General features: G+C 51.5%; 1 protein-coding gene across 2 annotated transcripts in view; it reads right to left on the bottom strand.

Annotated features, from left to right (window-relative positions):
* The window catches only part of EIF2AK1 (eukaryotic translation initiation factor 2 alpha kinase 1), a 387,622-nt gene extending 371,947 nt beyond the window's left edge, over positions 1-15,675 (bottom strand). Inside the window, exon 1 of one of the 2 annotated variants that reach the window (XM_086940742.1) lies at positions 15,379-15,675. In XM_086940742.1, the coding sequence (XP_086796868.1) occupies positions 15,379-15,517 (139 nt within the window). In that variant the 5' untranslated portion in view covers positions 15,518-15,675. The remainder of the gene's footprint in view (positions 1-15,378) is intronic. The other variant, XM_086940743.1, reaches the window with a different exon arrangement.
* Between the last annotated feature and the right edge of the window lie 2,986 nt (positions 15,676-18,661).

An 18,661-nucleotide genomic window follows, 5' to 3' on the forward strand; every position in this document is an offset into this window, starting at 1 on the left:
TTGCTGGATTGTATGCAACTCTGCAAGGCAAAGAAGATTCCTTAGCTTGCTCACGTAAAAAGTGTCAACTATTTACTGGACATACCAGAACTATACATTGTTGGACCCGGCCTCGTGGCGTGGTCCCACTCCCCCCGCATGGCGGGCCTGGGACGACATCAACCCCTGTCCTCTGGCCGAGGGCGACACCCTCCAACCTTCACGAGAGCCGCCCTCCGGGCGACCGCCGGCTCTCCCCCTCTCTAGAACTCGGCAACCCCTACTCGCCCCACTCTGCGAGTCCGACCCCGATCCCGGACCACCATCTCAGACCCCGACTACATCTTGGATCCTCCACGACCAGGCCCCTTGGCCTCGGCCCGACCTCGGCCACGGATCCAGAGTAGCCCCGACATCGAGGCACCAGGTTCCAACCAGGTGGTAAAGCGGCCACTTGACGGAACAATGAGGAGAAGGGTTTCGATGGTCCTCCAGCCTGGTTTTGATCGCCTCCGGCCTGCCTGGGCGCTGGCTCCACATCCCTGCTGGGTGTCTGGACACACTAATCCCGGCCCCTCCGACCCCCCCAGGTGCGAGGGTCCGGACATCAAAGAACACCAGACCTATATCTGGGGCAGCCCTGGAGCAGGTCGGGAGTTGTATCCTGGAGTTGAGAGACCCCGAGACGAACTCATCCACGTGAAACCCGTAACCCCCCGTTTGGAGCCCTGCTGGCGCTGCCGCGGCCCATCTTCGTTGAAACCACCTTCTGGAGCCCTGCTGGCGCTGCAGCGGCCCGACCTGGAGGAACCCTCCCCGGCTCGAGGATTGAGAGCTGAGCGAAGGGTATCCCCGTACCAGGCTGGTACCAAGACTGTCCCGCTACCCCCTTCCCTCAGTGACTAAACCCGAGAGGACCCCTTGGTCCAGTTGAACCTGTACTGTTACGATTACCTGCCTTAATTGTTCATAAAAACGTTAAGAATCTATCCTTGTGTGGTGTCCATCTGTAGTGGAGTGATTGCTCGTCTGTACGATCCTAGGGGAGGAACCTCGCCAGGAGGCCTCCCGACTTCGCTCGACCAATTCTAAGATCCCCTTTCTAACATTGGTGGCAGGCGGTGCGATCCGAGCCGACGCAGATCGTACAGAGAGTAACTCGCCCACTACTAACGAAAACACACTACGACCATGACTACCAAGGAAACCAGACCGACCTCAGAGTTCCAGATGGAACGGTTAGAAGATTACAGCCACAAAGAATTGAAGCAATTCTGCAAGGACCTGGGCATCGCTACCACTGGACTAAGCACCAAAGACGATCTCAAACAGGCCCTGCAAACATGGGTGGAGACAGGAGCGACGCCACCCCAGAACAACGTCATCACGATCCCCGAGGTGCACCCAGAGAACATCGCAACCCCAGCGGAGGAAAGAAACACGGGCCTCTCCCACGAGGATGCCCGAGAACGAGAGAGGAGCCGGCTCCACGAATTGGAGCTGGCTAGACTCCGCTTAGATGGGGAACTACAACTGGCCGAAAAAAAGATAGCCCTTGAACAACTACAGCTACAGGGAAAGAGAAAAGAAGGCAGAGGGATTTGGAAGAGAAGAAGCTCGCGTACAAGCATGAGCGCGGGTTAAAGGAACTAGAAATTAAGGCTAAACACGGGGACACCAGCACCTCCGGGAGCCGGAGCACCCCTCCTCCTGCAGACATAAAGGTCCACATCCCCAAAGATGTCGTCAGAGAGTACTATAAAAACGACGACATCCAGCAATGGTTTAAGGCCTACGAGGTAGCCATGACCTCACACCGCATACCGCAAAAAGACTGGGGTGCCGGGTTGTGGGGGAGGTTCGTCAATGAGGGAAGAGACGCCCTGCTACAGCTTCCCGACGCCGAGATGACCTCGTACGAACACATGAAAGCCGCCCTCCTTACTCGCTATGGGCTCACCCCCGAGATGCACCGGCAGCGATTCCGAGACTGCATGAGGATCCCCGGTACCACCTGGGTGGAGTATATGAACTTTTATAGTAGAGCCTTAGTAGGGTGGATCAAAGGCAGCCAGGTCACCACCTACGAGCAGCTGTTCAACCTCATTGTATGTGAGCACCTCTCCAACAACTGTTTTGTCGAACTCAGGCAGCATCTCCTCGACAGCAAACTGACCGAGCCACGGAAACTCGCCATCGAAGCCGATCGATGGGAAAGCACCCGGGTTCCCCGAAACTTGATGGGAGACCAGGGCCGAGCTCACCAGCGATCCCACCATCAGCGAGGCGGAGGAGGAGGCCAAGGCCGGGGCAGGGACACCGCCGCGGTGCCCCCCACCAACACTTCACCTCCCCTGTTCGGAAGGGGAGCCCCCCCAGCACGGCCGGGGCCCCGCTCGAACCTTATCTGCCACAAATGCCAGCGACCCGGTCACTACGCCAATGACCCCAACTCTCCCAGAAACCAGCCACCCAACACCACCGGTCCGCAAAACCGCCAGGTCGCCGCCTCCCTGGGGGAGGAGCAGGGTGAAGAGGAAGACTTTGGCCAAGACCAGACCGAGTGGGAGCCCGCAGCCATGTCCCAGGTATGTCTGGGCGAAAGAGACATGGTCCCGCGGGCCCCAATACCGGCCAACACTCAGAAGTACAGCCAATGGGTCACTATCAATGGACACCGGGCCGAAGCACTACGCAATACGGGAGCCAGCGTGATGGCCGTCCGCTGCCACCTGGTGACCCCGGATCAAATCTTGCCCAATGTACTGTGCCCAGTACGGTCAGCGGATAATTCCGAGAGTCTGTGCCAGATGGCCCGCGTCCCCTTTGAATGGGGGGGGGGGTGTCGGGCATGCTGAACGTGACCGTACGAGACGATGCCCCCGTAGACTGCCTCCTCAGAAACGACCTCGAGAGTTCCCCCGGGGCCGACGTCGAGAGGAGAGAGCATCTGGGGATGCTAGGCCTCCCCGAGTGGGCCTGTGCGACAACCCGATCCATGGCCACCCGAGCCGTCGCCTCTACCGAAGAACCAGAATGGCCCGAGCCACTACCGTCCGTCGTCTCCGAAGACACCGACCCTGAACCCGGTCCACAGGGGCCCAATTGTGAAGAAATTGCCCCGCTCAGCGACCTCCCGGAACTGGCCCAATGGCGCCAAGAAGGTGGCCCCACTCGAGAACAGTTCAGTCAAGAGCAAAAAACGTGTCCCTCCCTCGAAAGGATCCGACAGCAAGCCGCAGCTCAGAGCACCGGGGATGCCTCGGGGGCCCACTGGGTCTATTGGGACAACGAGCTCCTCTACAGTGAGAAGAAGATTGCCGAGCTGGGGGCCAGCCGGGTGCTGGTGGTTCCCCTCCGGTTCAGAGACTTTCTCCTACATCTGGCGCATGATGTGCCCCTCGCCGGGCACCTGGGGCAGGACAAGACATACAGCCGCCTGGTGACCCATTTCTACTGGCCCAAGATGAGGAATGATGTGATCAATCACTGCCGGACTTGCCCCACCTGCCAAGCCAGCGGGAAGAGCGGCGGAAAGCTCAAGGTCCCCCTGCAACCTTTCCCAGTCGTCAACACCCCCTTCGAGCGGGTGGGGATCGACATCGTGGGGCCCCTGGAGCCCCGAACATCCCAAGGTCACCGTTTCATCCTCGTCCTGGTGGACCATGCCACCCGTTATCCTGAAGCCATCCCTCTCCGGACCGGGACGGCTCCCGTGGTGGGCCGGGCGCTGATGGGGATCTTCTCCCGGGTGGGCTTCCCCCGAGAAGTCGTCAGTGATCGGGGTACGAACTTTATTTCCCGCTACATGAAGTCGCTGTGGCAGCAATGCGGGGTCACGTATAAATTTACGACCCCCCCTATTACCCCCAAGGGAACGGACTGGTGGAACGTTTCAATCGAACCCTCAAGGGGATGATCATGGGCCTGGAGGAGCCCTTATGACGCCAGTGGGACGTGTTGCTGCCCTGCCTCCTCTTCGCCTATCGGGAGGTCCCTCAGAAGTCCCTGGGATTCAGCCCCTTCGAAATACTGTACGGGCACCCCGTCTGGGGTCCCCTAAGCCTGGTCAAAGAAGGCTGGGAGGTGACCGTCCAAGATGCTCCCCCCGACGTATACCGGTACCTCCTGTCCCTCTGGAACCAGACTCAGCGGTTCCGGGAACTTGCCAAGACCAACCTCGAAGCCAGCCAAGAAGACATGAAACGCTGGTATGATCAAAAAGCCTCTTCTATTGAATTCGAGCCCGGCCAACAGGTCTGGGTCATGTCCCCGGTTGAACCATGTGCCCTCCAGGACAAGTGGACTGGGCCCTTCAAGGTGGTGGAACGGCCCCGTCACCTACCTGGTGGACATGGAGTCCCCTAGGAACCCTCTCAGGGTCCTCCACGCCAACAGACTCAAACCGCACTTTGTCCGATCAGAACTTAGCCTCCTGATGGCTACCGACAGTGGAGCTGAAGACGACTCCGAACCCCTACCAGACCCCTACCAGACCTCCTGAACGCCCTCGAAAAGGACGGCTCCGTGGAAGGAGTCAACCTTTCCTCCACCCTGACCCCAGAACAACGCCGAGATTGCCAAGAGCTATTGGAACAATTTGCCGATTTATTTTCTCTCACCCCCGGAGTCACCCTGTGGTGCGTCCACGACGTCGACACCGGGGATAGCCCGCCTGTGCGACACAAGGCCTACCAAGTTCCCGATCGAGTTCAGGCCTGCATTCAGTCTGAAGTATCCAAAATGCTGGCTCTGGGGGTGATCGAGCCCTCCGACAGTCCATGGGCCAGCCCTGTCGTCCTGGTCCGCTTTCTCCAACCCCGAGGGCCACTACCACTTCAGGGTGATGCCCTTCGGGATGAAAAAAGCCCCCGCCACATTCCAGAGACTGGTGAATAAGGTGCTGGCGGGGCTCTAGGAGTTCAGCGCCGCCTACCTGGACGATATCGCGGTGTACAGCCTCTACTGGGCTGAACACCTCCAACACCTCCGGGAAGACTTGGCAGCCCTCCGCCGGGCCGGATTGACCATAAAAGCAATCAAATGCCAGATCGGCCAAGGTTCCGTGACCTACCTGGGGCACCAAGTGGGGAGCGGCCAGGTGGCCCCCCTCCAACCCAAGATCGACGCCATCCTGGCCTGGGAACCCCCGGTCACCCAGACAGAAGTCCGAGCCTTCCTGGGGCTCACTGGGTATTACCGGCGCTTCATAAAGGACTACAGCAGTATTGTGAGCCCCCTCACGGAACTCACTTCCAAGAGACAGCCACAGAAGGTGCACTGGGCCCCCGAGTGTCAGACCGCCTTTGAGACCCTAAAGACAGCCATGTGCACCGCTCCCGTGCTCCAGGCCCCCTAATATAGCCGGTTCTCTCCCAAGCCAACGCCGAAGGAATTGATCAACCGGTGGCCTTCATTAGCCGACGGCTGCTGGCCCGAGAACAACGTTGGAGCACCATTGAGCGGGAGGCTTTTGCCGTGGTGTGGGCCCTCAAGAAACTCAGACCCTATCTCTTCGGCACCCACTTCCGGGTGCAAACTGATCACCGACCCCTGCAGTGGCAGATGTAGATGCGAGGGGAGAACCCGAAGTTGCTGCGCTGGTCCATCTCCCTACAAGAGATGGACTTCACGGTGGAGCATCGCCCTGGCAGCCACCACGCCAACGCAGACAGCCTGTCCCGCGTCTTCCGCCTTGACGAGGAGAGTACCCAAGAGGATGGGTGACTCTCCCTGCCTTCAGCTGGGGGGGACGTGTGTTGGACCCAGCCTCGTGGCGTGGTCCCACTCCCCCCGCATGGCGGGCCTGGGACGACATCAACCCCTGTCCTCCGGCCGAGGGCGACACCCTCCAACATTCACGAGAGCCGCCCTCCGGGCGACCACCGGCTCTCCCCCTCTCTAGAACATGGCAACCCCTACTCGCCCCACTCTGCGAGTCCGACCCCGATCCCGGACCACCATCTCAGACCCCGACTACATCTTGGATCCTCCACGACCAGGCCGCGGACCCAGCGAAGCCCCAACATCGAGGCACCAGGTTCCCACCAGGTGGTAAAGCGGCCACTTGACGGAACAATGAGGAGAAGGGTTTCGATGGTCCTCCAGCCATCCAGCGACGCCTGGTTTCGAACGCCTCCGGCCTCCCTGGGCGCTGGCTCCACCCCCCTGCTGGGTGTCTGGACACACTCATCCCGGCCCCTCCGACCCCCCCCAGGTGCGAGGGTCCGGACATTAAAGAACACCAGACCTATACCTGGGGCAGCCCTGAAGCAGGTCGGGAGTTGTATCCTGGAGTTGAGAGACCCCGAGACGAACTCATCCACGTGAAACCCGTAACCCCCCGTTTGGAGCCCTGCTGGCGCTGCCGCGGCCCATCTTCGTTGAAACCACCTTTAGAGCCCTGCTGGCGCTGCTGCGGCCCATCTTCGTTGAAACCACCTTTGGAGCCCTGCTGGCGGTGCCGCGGCCCATCTTCGTTGAAACCACCTTTGGAGCCCTGCTGGCGCTGCCGCGGCCCATCTTCGTTGAAACCATCTTCTGGAGCCCTGCTGGTGCTGCAGCGGCCCGACCTGGAGGAACCCTCCCCGGCTCGAGGATTGAGAGCTGAGCGAAGGGTATCCCCGTACCAGGCTGGTACCAAGACTGTCCCGCTACCCCCTTCCCTCAGTGACTAAACCCGAGAGGACCCCTTGGTCCAGTTGAACCTGTACAGTTACGATTACCTGCCTTAATTGTTCATAAAAACGTTAAGAATCTATCCTTGTGTGGTGTCCATCTGTAGTGGAGTGATTGCTCATCTGTACGATCCTAGGGGAGGAACCTCGCCAGGAGGCCTCCCGACTTCGCTCGACCAATTCTAAGATCCCCTTTCTAACATACATTATCCCAGAGGTCATTTCTCCCTTGTGCAATCAAACACTTAACGGTTGCTTCTGGGCATTGAGTAGGTGCAATAGCGATTGCACAGAAAATGTTAAATGCACAGTTTTCTAAAATGCAGTCTGAATATGGGACAGCAGGGAGGGAAGCCATGCTTTATATACAATTGCTGCCTTCACTCAATATTTGCTTGGCTGTAGTTAACTATGTCTAGTAAGCAATTGGATGGAGAAAAAGTTGGGACTTTCTGCTGATTGTAAGCCAGATGCCCTTGATCCACTTTAGCCCTAAATGATACATTTGTGATGATTTTAATATGACTATCGATCGTTTTTTATTCATCTATGAGATTTTAATATGTTTATGAATTGTTTTAGTCTATCAGACTTTTTTTTAATATCAAACTAGATGTGTGTTTATGGTATCTTTTTTAATTTTCTGTTTTTTTAAAGATGCAGAATATCTAAATTACTTTCTTTTTTTCGGTTAGTGTATTTTATGGCTGAATAAAGAATTTAACTGAATTGCTGCCCAACCACGTTTTGATTGAACAGATAGTGAATTTTTACTTTAGTAAAACGTTTAGCATTATGTGCTCTAAAATACAGATCACACACTGTAACGAGTGAATTAAATATAAATAATAATAAATGAACTACCTACTGGTGCTTTTTGTAAACTGATTCAAATTTCCCACTGTATGTTTCATTGCACAGATTCTTGTTTGATGTGATGCCCCTGGATAAAGAGCAGGCAGCCTGAAACGCATGGAGCTCTTTAATTAATGCAATTTGATCTATGAAGAATAATGAAAGGGGAAAATGTATATGAATCCAGAGTATAAAATGAAGGGGAAAAAAAAGAAATCCCACAAGCACTTCTAATCTATATATTTTCCTAATTCCATAACAAAAGAATAAGCCCTACGCAGGCAATATACCCGACTTAACAATAACTCATGGATAGAGAATTGTCTGGAATATGTGGACCTTTTTGGCCAGTAGCATGCGGCTAGTGGCACTCTACAATTAGCTATCTATGTTACAAGTGAACAAACTCAACACATGAGATAGCTGTGCTTTAACAGAGAAAAACTGGTCTTCAAAGGGAAACATGGGAGAGCACATTAAGGGACCACGGAGCACAGGGGAAAGGAAAAAAGATTGTAGAGATAAAAGGGCTGAGACGAGGTGATAAATATCAGAGGAAAGGGACGAGAAGGGTCAGAGAGAACCCAGAGAGGTAATAGGAAATAAGACCGATGAGAGCGAGAGCATACAGTGCAGAGTAGAAAAGAGGATACAGCGAAATTATATAGTGCAAATGGAAGAGAAGGGATGAATGAGACACTAGAATACAGGAAAAGAATGCTTGAAAGAGCTCAAAACAAAGGCTGAAGAGAAAGGATAAGAAAGACCCAGAAGAACATAAGTAACGGAAGGGGATGGAAGATAAGCGAGTAGAGGGAGAGGTAGAGGGACTCGGAGATATCACACTATTTAGTTCCACGAATTAGTGCTGAAATTGGGACACATTGTGTTGGGTCCAATTTCAGCATTAAGACCCATTAGGAGTTTAAGGGGGCCTTTAGTGAAAATAAAGAAAATGTTCTTCTATCCAATCTTGCTTCACAATCACAAGGCCTCCAGAACGTCCCTTTGTTTGCTGAGGTCTGATTAGGTTGTAACACAGAAACAAGCATTTACAATGCAATGGTTTTGCCTTTGTTAAAGTTAGAGCTATTGGCATTGCTCTTGACATTATTTTTATTTATGTTTTTTGTAAACATAAATAAATAATCTCTTGCCCCTCTTCATGAATGATGAGATTCTTTAAAAGATGTCGGTATTTGTCTAACAAGGTTCCTTTTAAAGTTAAACTGACTGCTTGGAGCTAAGGAGTGGGTGTTCCCCATTGAAGGCGATTCACTTCTGCGGTTCTGGGGAGAAGCCGTTCAATTACTGGTTGCAGGGCACCATTTATGTATTTTGTCATTTATGTTTCTGCTGCATGCAATGCTTAATTTGAACCAGTGGTTGACGGTGGGGCCCACAGGCTCATTTTTGCAGACCGGCACTTATTTTATTGCATCAGACATTTACTGAGAGCAAGAGAGGGGAAAATTCACAAAAAGGAAAGAAGGAGGAAGAGAAAGAAAGAAAGAAAAACATTGCAAAGGGATAAAGCAGGAACCTGCAAGAGTTGCACTTTACAAATACTGACTAAGATACAGGGGGCGGGAGTGCCACGTGGTGGATTAGAGAGGCATGAGCTGGATTTAACACTACGAAGCCTTGGTATACACAAATTTCTTTGCGGCTTTCTGAATGGAGTTATTTGGAAAGGCAGGCAGGTAGGTGGCAGGCGTGGGGGTTGGGTTCATGCACAGGTGTGCACGCGCCTGCCCGTGTATAGTGACACCCACTGGATAATGTCCCGGTCAGCTGTGCAGGGAGGAGGAAACCCAGAAGGCTGTTGATGTGGAAGCTTATATGGACTCCATATTTCAGTTGCTAGACAGAATATTGTCAGATGGGGCAAATTAAATACAAATACTTTTGTTTTTTTGCTTGCACAGTATGAAATGCTCCACGTCACTCCTCCCATGGGGCCCCCGGATGTGCTGGTGAACAGTCCCGTGTCGGATGCTGGGGGCTGGGTGGATGTAAACAAGGAGACCCTGCAACACAAGAAGTATCCCAATGTGTTCGGAATTGGAGACTGCACCAACCTCCCAACATCGAAAACGGCGGCAGCTGTTGGTAATACTGAGCACTTATTAATCTTTTTAAAGTGTTGTTTTTACCTTTGTGGCCCACAGTCTGACACATTATGTGCAGAGCAAAGCATATCCACGCACAACCTGCCTATAGACGATTTGTTTATCTGTGGCAGCCATGCACGTGTCCTGGAACTGATAAAGATGGACGCAGGTTCTGAACTTGACGCCTTCCCTCTTCGCAGCACAGGGTGTACTTAACACTGAATGTTCTCATGTGACAGTGCAGAGACAATTTTTAAACGTCACCTGTTGTGTTTATTACAACTACTGTGACATCGTGGCTTTCGGGTTCATGTAGCAGAATGATCTTACTGAACATGTGCATGATATCAGATAATTCTGCGGCTGGCCTCGTGAGACCCCGCTGGTTCAAGAATATCAAATATGTGCCTTGATAATTTTTCGGAAGTAAGACTGTGGTTTCCTCTGCAAGTCTTTCTCCTGCTCGCACAGCAAACGAGTCAGTGACGTGGAAACGCCCCGTCCATCTTGACGTCACCTCGTTATACAACTCGCTTGGGTACAGCTGTCGCGCCTCTGCTATCACGCCGAGGAATCCAGGGTAGAGAAATCTAGGCTGAAAACGTTTTCTTGGCACCTTATCGGGTCGCGCGCTCAGCCTGTCTGCTGTGACATGGCAATTTCATGGGGCCTGGGCAGTGACACCTGCCTTTAAAAAGAAGCCAACAAACTTTGTGCTTACAACAATATCAAGAGGGCATAAGCGCTATACAAGCATCCAGCTCCCATAGTATCCCCCTCTTTTCCCGTTCCATAATTCAGCACAGCGCTTTGAAGCAGTATTAGTAATACACAACCACATGACCTAACAAAAACCGCGCTACTGCAACAAACATTCAGTTGTGTGCACCATAACGCAGGCGTAAGGCTTCATCAGCAGGTTTGCAAACACTCAAATCATATCTAAATGGAAATGAGGGCAAAGAGAGATACAATGCTTTGCCCAGTATCACACTGTGTGGTCAAGTGCTGGAGCCGGGAGTGTGAAAAGGATTGCCAGGTCCACATCTCGTCCAGGAGCGCCCTCCTGGGCCGTAACGCTGCCGTGCTAATCCGTATCTGAGACAGGATCACACCAATACATTCAGCCGCCCACGCCTCTTCCACCAGGATTCAAACTAACTACCACCACGGCAGGTGAAACGCAACAAGCGGGGCGAGGGGGTAGATCCGACCTATATTTCTGCCAGGCAAAAGCAGCCGAGAATTACGTACTTTCCACTCCCTCCGCTTGCATTCCCTCGACGTGGCCAAAATGCAGCTCTTCCCGAAAAAAAGATGTAATCCTTGGGGTAGGTTACGCTCCAAAGTCACTCACTAGTGCACACTCTAGTGCCATGCTCCACACAGCCTGACCGGCTTCCAGCACGGAGGTTCGAGGCAGACCACGTCGGGAGCTCACGCGACAGGTCCCTGGTGACTGCTCCACAGTGGGCGCATCCTTCCAGAGCGGCGCATCCCTGCCCGGCATGGCCTCACCTGGCCCCGGCCACGCCACCTGTCCAGACTCCAGTGGCCTGCGATGCCGCGTAAGGGTAGGTCGGAGGCAGACTGGTCCTCAGGGGGTGCACAGAGCCACCTTCACGGAGGGGCCCAGAGCCACCGGTTGGTCGTCCCAGCGGTCGAGGGAGGGGGGGGGGGGGGCGCACTGCAGCCCGGAGAAGCCCAGATCAGCGCGGAGGGGGCCAGGCGTCGCCGCGCTCCGGCAGAGCAGTAAACGTGTCCCGATCTCTTCCCTCGGGTGACCTGCGGGCTCCGCGCATCCGAATGTGACCTCCAGACGCAGCCAGCAGAGGACCGGCCCTGGCACCGGCCCAGGTTGACAAAGGGCGCGGCTGGCTTGGCACTGCTCGCCTTGCCTTTGCACTCTCTCGCCCTCTCCCTCCCTCCGTCTCACCGCCCTCCCTTCCCCTTATCTGAATGTCAGCCCAGTGAGTGATCCGGGAAAACAAAGCTTTCCATTTTCATTTGCTCTGAAGGAGCTATTCAAGTGTAGCAAAAAAGGATCCGTGCCTCCCTCCCCGCACCCCCGGCCGCCCGGCTTATTAAAGGGGCCACTGATAGATTAGCAGGTCCGAGTTACAGATACAAAAACGCCGACTCTGTGCCGCTTTTGTGTACAGTGAAAACTCATTTACTTCTGCAGCCGAGCCTTTTTATTAACCCATTGAGAGCACGTGCAGCCGAGACACGCGGATACCTTTCCAGGGAAGGTCTGGTCGATACACCGCCTGCTGTGCGGGAAGAAGCTTTACAGCACGGCTCCTCGGCGATAATGAAGCCGTCATCACTGAACACGCGGTGTTCTTTTCATCGCGCCTAGAACTCTGCGAAGTTTGATTTCGAACCCCTATGAACCCGAGAGAAAGTACGCACTGTACCGCTTTCTAAGCAGGGAAAGGCTGAGCCGGGATTTGAACCCGTGACCCGCCGGTTATAGGCCCCTCCGTCCAATTCCCTACAGTCCAATTCCCTACAGTGCCGGCAATGCCGGACCAGACACGGGGGCGTTCCCGGCGTCCCGTGACGTCGGCAAAAGCCAAAGAATGTCGGGAACGCCCCCGTGTCTGGTCCGGCATTGACGGACAGGCCCCTCGTCCAATGGCAAGGCTCCGTTTACGGAGCCAGCCAATCAAGGACGAGGGCCGAACCAAGCCACCCTACGGTTCTCAACAGGATTTCGCCTGCGCCGAAAAGATGCGCAGAGCGCATCTTCGGCGAGGCAAAACCTAAAAGGCACCCAACAGATTAATAGGAAAGTCTAGTATGTGCCCAGGAGAAAACACAAAGTTTTCAGTGAAACCCTCACCCACCAGGGTTACCCCTTAGTAGCATGCTTCAGCATAGGGTCCTTTCCGTTCCGCTGCAGAACGGGGCATGCTGCGACCTACGAGTTATGCGAGAGGACTACTGAGAGACAAGATGGTCTGTGAGGGAGGAGTGGGGGAAGTGAGAATCTTTAAAAATACCTGGCTAGTGGGTTATGATTATTTTATTCCGACACCTTATCTGTATGGTTAAAAAAATAGGGGAAATATTAGGGAAAAGGGGGTAATGTTCCTATCTCCTAATGGTCGACATGTTTCTAGCCTACTCCTATTGGCTATTCTTCAGGATCTAGCGGACAACAGAAGTGCTCCCTCGTAACTCGTAGGTCCTAGCACGCCCTGTTCCACAGCGGAACGGGAAGGACCCTATGATGAAGCATGCCACCAACGGGTAACCCTGGTGGGTGAGGGTTTCACTGAAAACTTTGTGATTTATCCTGTGCACAAACTAGACTTCCCTATAAATCTGTTGGATTCCTTTTTTCTGTGTTATAAATCGTGTTTCGAGGGCGACCCCAGCTTTTATACTCTAACTCCCTCTTTATTTATGTTTTCATGATTAGATTGTAAAACATATTGCAACATCTTTCAATAGATGGACCATTTTATGTAAAAAATGCAATCCTTTAGTGTCAAGCCGGGTACTTCCCACCAGAATTTTACCTGTGAGAATTCACAAATTACAGTTTGTGTGTGTTTTTCCTCATTTGAACCCAAATAAAAAAAGTGTACCAATCCCACACACAGTCACATTGTAAACATTATTTGTATTGATTTTGATTAGTCTTAGCAACTTACACCCAAGTCTTAATGGTGTTCTAGACGCGGAAAACATTTTTCACACCCTTGTGCTTACCCATCTAACACGTGTTCCTATTATTTTACCCATCTTCACAATATAAAATGTAGCATTTAATTTTCCAAACATACAAAAGGGAAATGTAATAATATTTCTAGGTTTCTGGTCTATAATAAACATAGGCCAAGTCGCTATGCAACAGGGTTGTGTATGTGTGCCACTCATTATGAGAAGGCTTCCATAAAGCCAGTGCTCTCATTTATTTTAATTTTTTTCAGACCATGCCCGGGCTCTGTGTGACAGAACTCCCAGAAAGTAAGAGCTTGGACTACAACATGGCTCGAAGAATTTGGTTTAGATTATACTAGAGAAGCGATTACGCCACTATTGTGTTCATGGCAGGGTTCAGTCTACACCAAGACTCAGATACATCTAATTTCCAGACTAGGCCAATATCCAGGCTATGATAAAGTTCTGACAATAATAGTGCCTTAGGTGAATCTGGAATTTGACTGTAACAGGGCTCTAAAGACAATGTTTCTGATTATAGCAGATATCTGATGAAGCATCCGTTTCTGGGGAAGTGCCTCAATGTCAGGTTTCATAGGAAAAATCTTTATTGGAAGGCACTGAGGAGTTTTTACACCATTTTAGTAAAGTTAAAGCTTCTTTGTAATTAAAAAAATATAAAAAATCCGCCGAGTTTCATGGAAAAATTAAAATGAATGAATACCCCTAGAAGAATACCCCATGTTTAATCTCAGAGCACTTACGCCAGAAAAATAAAAATAAAACATGCATCCAATGTCAACAATATGATTAAGAAATTCTGAAAACCGCTCTCAAGCAGTTAAGGTACTACAAAAACACTTAACATCAGTAGAACATATGAAGATCTAAATACTGAAAATCAGGTTGGCGTGAAAGTCATATTCAGCCCTACACAGGCAGCCATGCTTCCGCTACTGGGTACAGTTCCGCAGAGGGCCTTGGGCAAAATACTGAGTAGTATAAGGATTCTCTCTAGAAATGTCCTAGGGGAGAAACGTCCTAATACTGACACTAATACAGAAATGCCCAGGGGTATGTATGGTTAGCAGATCTATACCATTATCAATGTGAATCAAGTTCAGGCTCTGGCAGTTCCAATTACTAAAAACTACTGCAGTTTGTATGCATGAATGACGTAGATGGTCTATGCAGATATCAGAACCTCAAGCAGATTTCTTAAATAAATAAAAAAAGGAAGGAGAGACCATAGTGATCTTCTTGGTCCTGAATAATGCTGTTAGACATGTATGGGCAGAAACAATCAGCCTTAACATGGCATTGTAGACCAATAGAAGCAGGCGCACTAAAAAACTACAAGTGACCGCTTTTCTTTTCAATCTTGACATAAGAACCCAGGATAAAAATGTACTAGGAATAGGGATATTTATCAGGTGTAATTAAAAAACTGTGTGGAGGTTGCGACAGTCAACGAAAAACCTGAAGTGTCGGGGTAAACCTGGGACGTTTGGTGACCCTACTTTCAACAAATGTAATTGTTAAAACTATACAACCCATTACAACCACATTCTGAAGTATTTTACGTTTTTTATTATTATTATAATGAACTACATGCTCAGCACAATAAACAATAAACGATCAACTGGCTAAAAAAAACACCTAATGTATTGAAAGGCATTATAATAAACATAGATAGCCAGTTACAAAAAGCAACTTGTACCAACTAAACTTTCTTAATATCAGTTCTTTGGGTAAACAATTCCATATGTGATCAACTGCACCCATGAGACACTTCACAAGCCACCGGCAACTGATTCACTGGCATTTCGACTGGTGACAGATGCCGACTGAAAAGGGATTAAGTGCAGTCTCCTTCCACTACTATTGGCAATTTACATATGTGCGATGTGTCAGTTATTGCATAGGGAACACATACATAGACAAGGTAAGTGAATTCGTTGTATTTGGAAGAAACGCAGGCAAAAAACAGTCCGAGTGTACAAAGCAGGCACTTTTAGACACGCCCACGGCAAAAGCCGGGCATGTCGGGACACAAAACACTGAACGTTTCCCCTTACCGTCAAAGGCAGCTGCCTCCTCCAAGGGGAAGTCCAGAGCAACTTTCAGCTCAGCCTTCCTCAACAGTTTGTTGTCCCGTTGCTCAGCAGTGAAATGGTCAGCAGAAGAGGACGCTGCACCTGCATCTCCGCGATTCATCGCGCTCTGCGGGCAGCTTTCCTCTATGCCAGAAAAAACACCCTTAAAGCTGCTCTCCCGAAGCCGCCCGCTCAGCTGTCCCACCACCACATGGAGCGGCGACAGTTGCAATCACATCACATGTCGCCTCCCCTTCGTTGCCAAAGGGGAGTGAGTGCGCGTCAAAGCTCGGGAGGGCGGGACTTCCTGGTTAACAAAAATCCACTGTAGTAAAGTCTTTACTGTGAAGAGGCAGTGCTGGCGCGGCCATTTCGAAACAGTTGTGAGTTCTATGGCGAGTGTACGCGTTTGTGTTGTTATGGGAGGAAGTTGGAGTCGGTCAGTTCTGCAAAGGTCGTCATTTTGTGACGGGTGTAAGTGGGTTATCAAAAAACAGAATGGAAAAAACCTACGTAAATGACCCGAACAAATGATGTATTTTTAAAATGGAAAGACGAACTCTAACAGCTCCAATGAAAGAAAGGCGCAAGTCGTAACTGAATCCAAATACTATTTTTGTATTGCGGTCTTGCATTTGCGAGAGTTTAAGCTATTGGCATTTCTCTGTTTTGCTAACTAACATAAAAAAGGCATTGTCATTTGCAATGCCAATAGCTCAAACTCTTGTACATGAGTGGCCGCCATTGTCCCGGCTGCTCGGCAAGTGGAAGCACGCATGGCACACTTGAAGTTGCAAGAAAGCGTGTTGCACCTGCAATAGGAGAAACTTTAAGAAAATAGTGCTTACAGACTAAAAAATACGTACCATGTAACAACCGAGGTAAAAGGACCAGTCCTCTGGTAGGTTACAAATGAAGACAAGGCGGTACTAAGGAGGGACTAACAAGCCTATTAACGAATCAGAAGTCAGCATTTACGAAGGACAATGACACAAGCCATTGACAAATGTGGGCGGAGAGTGGGCAGGGCTTCTATTCCATATTCCAATACAGCATGCCGCAGAGCAGCGCATGCGCTGCCCAGGCTTGACCTAAAAAGGAATGTAACAGTGCTCAACAGTCCCACCAGCAGCTATAACAAAACTAATTGGTAATAAACTGTCACAGGATTGACCTCAAGAAGCTCAATGCAGCTTTATTTAACCCCTTGGTACTGCCAGGCCTCGAGAGCACGTGCTTCGTGTCTCCTCAACAAGTAAAAGCAGGATGTCTTCACACCATCCCTGATACAAATGGATCATCGACATTCCTGGATCAGTTAGTGATTCCTTCCACCTCTTCTCACACATCAATATCCGGCACTTTGATGTTTTGTGTTGCCATCTCTTCTCCCCAAGTTGCAAATAGAGTACCTTTTACTTCGTCTATGATCCATGCCTTACTCTCGTAAGGTTTCCAGAACATCCATCCCTGATGTTGGTCTCTGCATGAGGACATGATCACTCACCTGAAAGTGGAGAGTTTTGCCCTTGGGGCTTTGCTTGCACTGTCATTTGTGTCTCTTTGTGGTTGCTGTGTCCTATCAATACCTAGGGGTATATGTGGGCACCATGTAGGTCCAGTTGGGAGTCTATCTCGCGACCGCCGAGTGAACATCTGCGCTAAGGCTTGCAGCGAGTGGTGCTATGGGACATTTGTCCATAAATTCTCAGGAAGTTATGTAAACACCACTCGTGGTCCTCACCTTGGTCTATGCCAATGCAGAAAGCTTTGTTCAGAGTCCTCATAAATCGCTCCACCTCTCCGTTGGCTTGCAAACGCAGAGGCATGATCTTTCGAATGCCTGACCCCTAGAAAGTCTAGATACTCGTTGAATTCCGTTGCTTACAAACGGGCTCTATTTTCTGTTTTGATCTCTAAAGGCAGCCAAAATGTTGCAAAGGTCTTTACCAGTTGGGGCTGTACTTTTTGGAATGCCATATTTAAGACTATTTCCATTACCAGGTACTGTGAGTGTTAATCCATCTTTAACATTGTCATTCTGCTGAAGTCCATACTAATCTTAGTCCTCGGTTTCCTGCATGGTTCTAATGTGGTCTGGGTAGGACATGCAGCTTCTTTAGTGATTTGAAAGGTGTGGCACTCGTCACTACTTCCTCTACAGCATTGCCCATCCCCGAGAACCATGGTTTGTCTCGTAGTTGAGCCTTCATTTTGGCTATTCCTTGGTGGCCATGATGCAAAAGTTCAATGACCTGCTTCCATAGCCACAGTGGCTACATAATACACCCTCCTTTGTGGTGCTGAGCTCATCCTATTCTCTCCATAACTGTGTCATCATTAGTTTGTCTGTTGGGGGCGTGGCTAGGACGCTGATGCGAGCGGTGGCGTGAGCCCTTAGCTCCGCTCGCAAACCCTGATTTCATCCTGTAAACTGACCCCGAGGCCCCCCTAGGCACCACCGGGGAGCGGCAAGGCGGAGGGGAACTGGTCCTGGAATGCTTGGACTCACCTGACGGCGCGGCCTGATCGAACTGAGGGGCTTTTCGGGTGGAGCTGACTGGGACCAGCGCAAACAACATGGCGGCCCTCCGGCACTGAGAACAACTGCGCAGAGCCGAGTGAGCCATGTGCGATAGCTGCGGCCGCTGTAAGGCATTGATTCGAAGCGTCGCAGCGGGCTGGACACGGCGGACGGCCAGTGGAGCGGCCGAGCACCGGGGGGCCCTCCGGGACTGTATTACGGCCGGACGGCTGCGGCTGGTGCTGAAGGGGCAGAGCGGCCAAGACTAGCGAACACTGCAGGCGGAGGCCTCTCTTTGGTGGCTGGGTTTGGAGTGCTGGCAGGTATGCCACACAGGCCTGGAACGCCCGGGAAGCGGGAGAGGGGGCCTGGATTGCCCTAGCCTTGTACTGTGGCCCGGAGTCTGTCACGGAGGGGGCTGTGTGCTGGAGTGCACAAAGGCCTGTGGTGCTGAAACACTGCACGACAAGCGCAGCGAGGCGCTCATTGGGCGACTAGGACGACAGGGACACCGGTGGTCGGCCTTGCGGAGCCACTGATGGCGCAGGCCTGAAAGCGGCGCTTGGCACCCTGGGACGTTGACTAGATGTGGCGGAGGGCCCAGAAAGATCTGCCCGGGACCCGGGAGTGTGCCCCCGTGTGGCTGGAACAGCGTAGTGCCTGGAGGGGTAGCCCATTGCCATAAGATACTGTCTGCCGCAGCGCAGAGTGGGCCTGAGGTCACGGCGGGCCCAGAACAGG

The sequence above is a fragment of the Lissotriton vulgaris genome, chromosome 10, assembly GCF_964263255.1.
Source record: "Lissotriton vulgaris chromosome 10, aLisVul1.2, whole genome shotgun sequence".
In the NCBI taxonomy this organism is placed as follows: Eukaryota; Metazoa; Chordata; class Amphibia; order Caudata; family Salamandridae; genus Lissotriton; species Lissotriton vulgaris.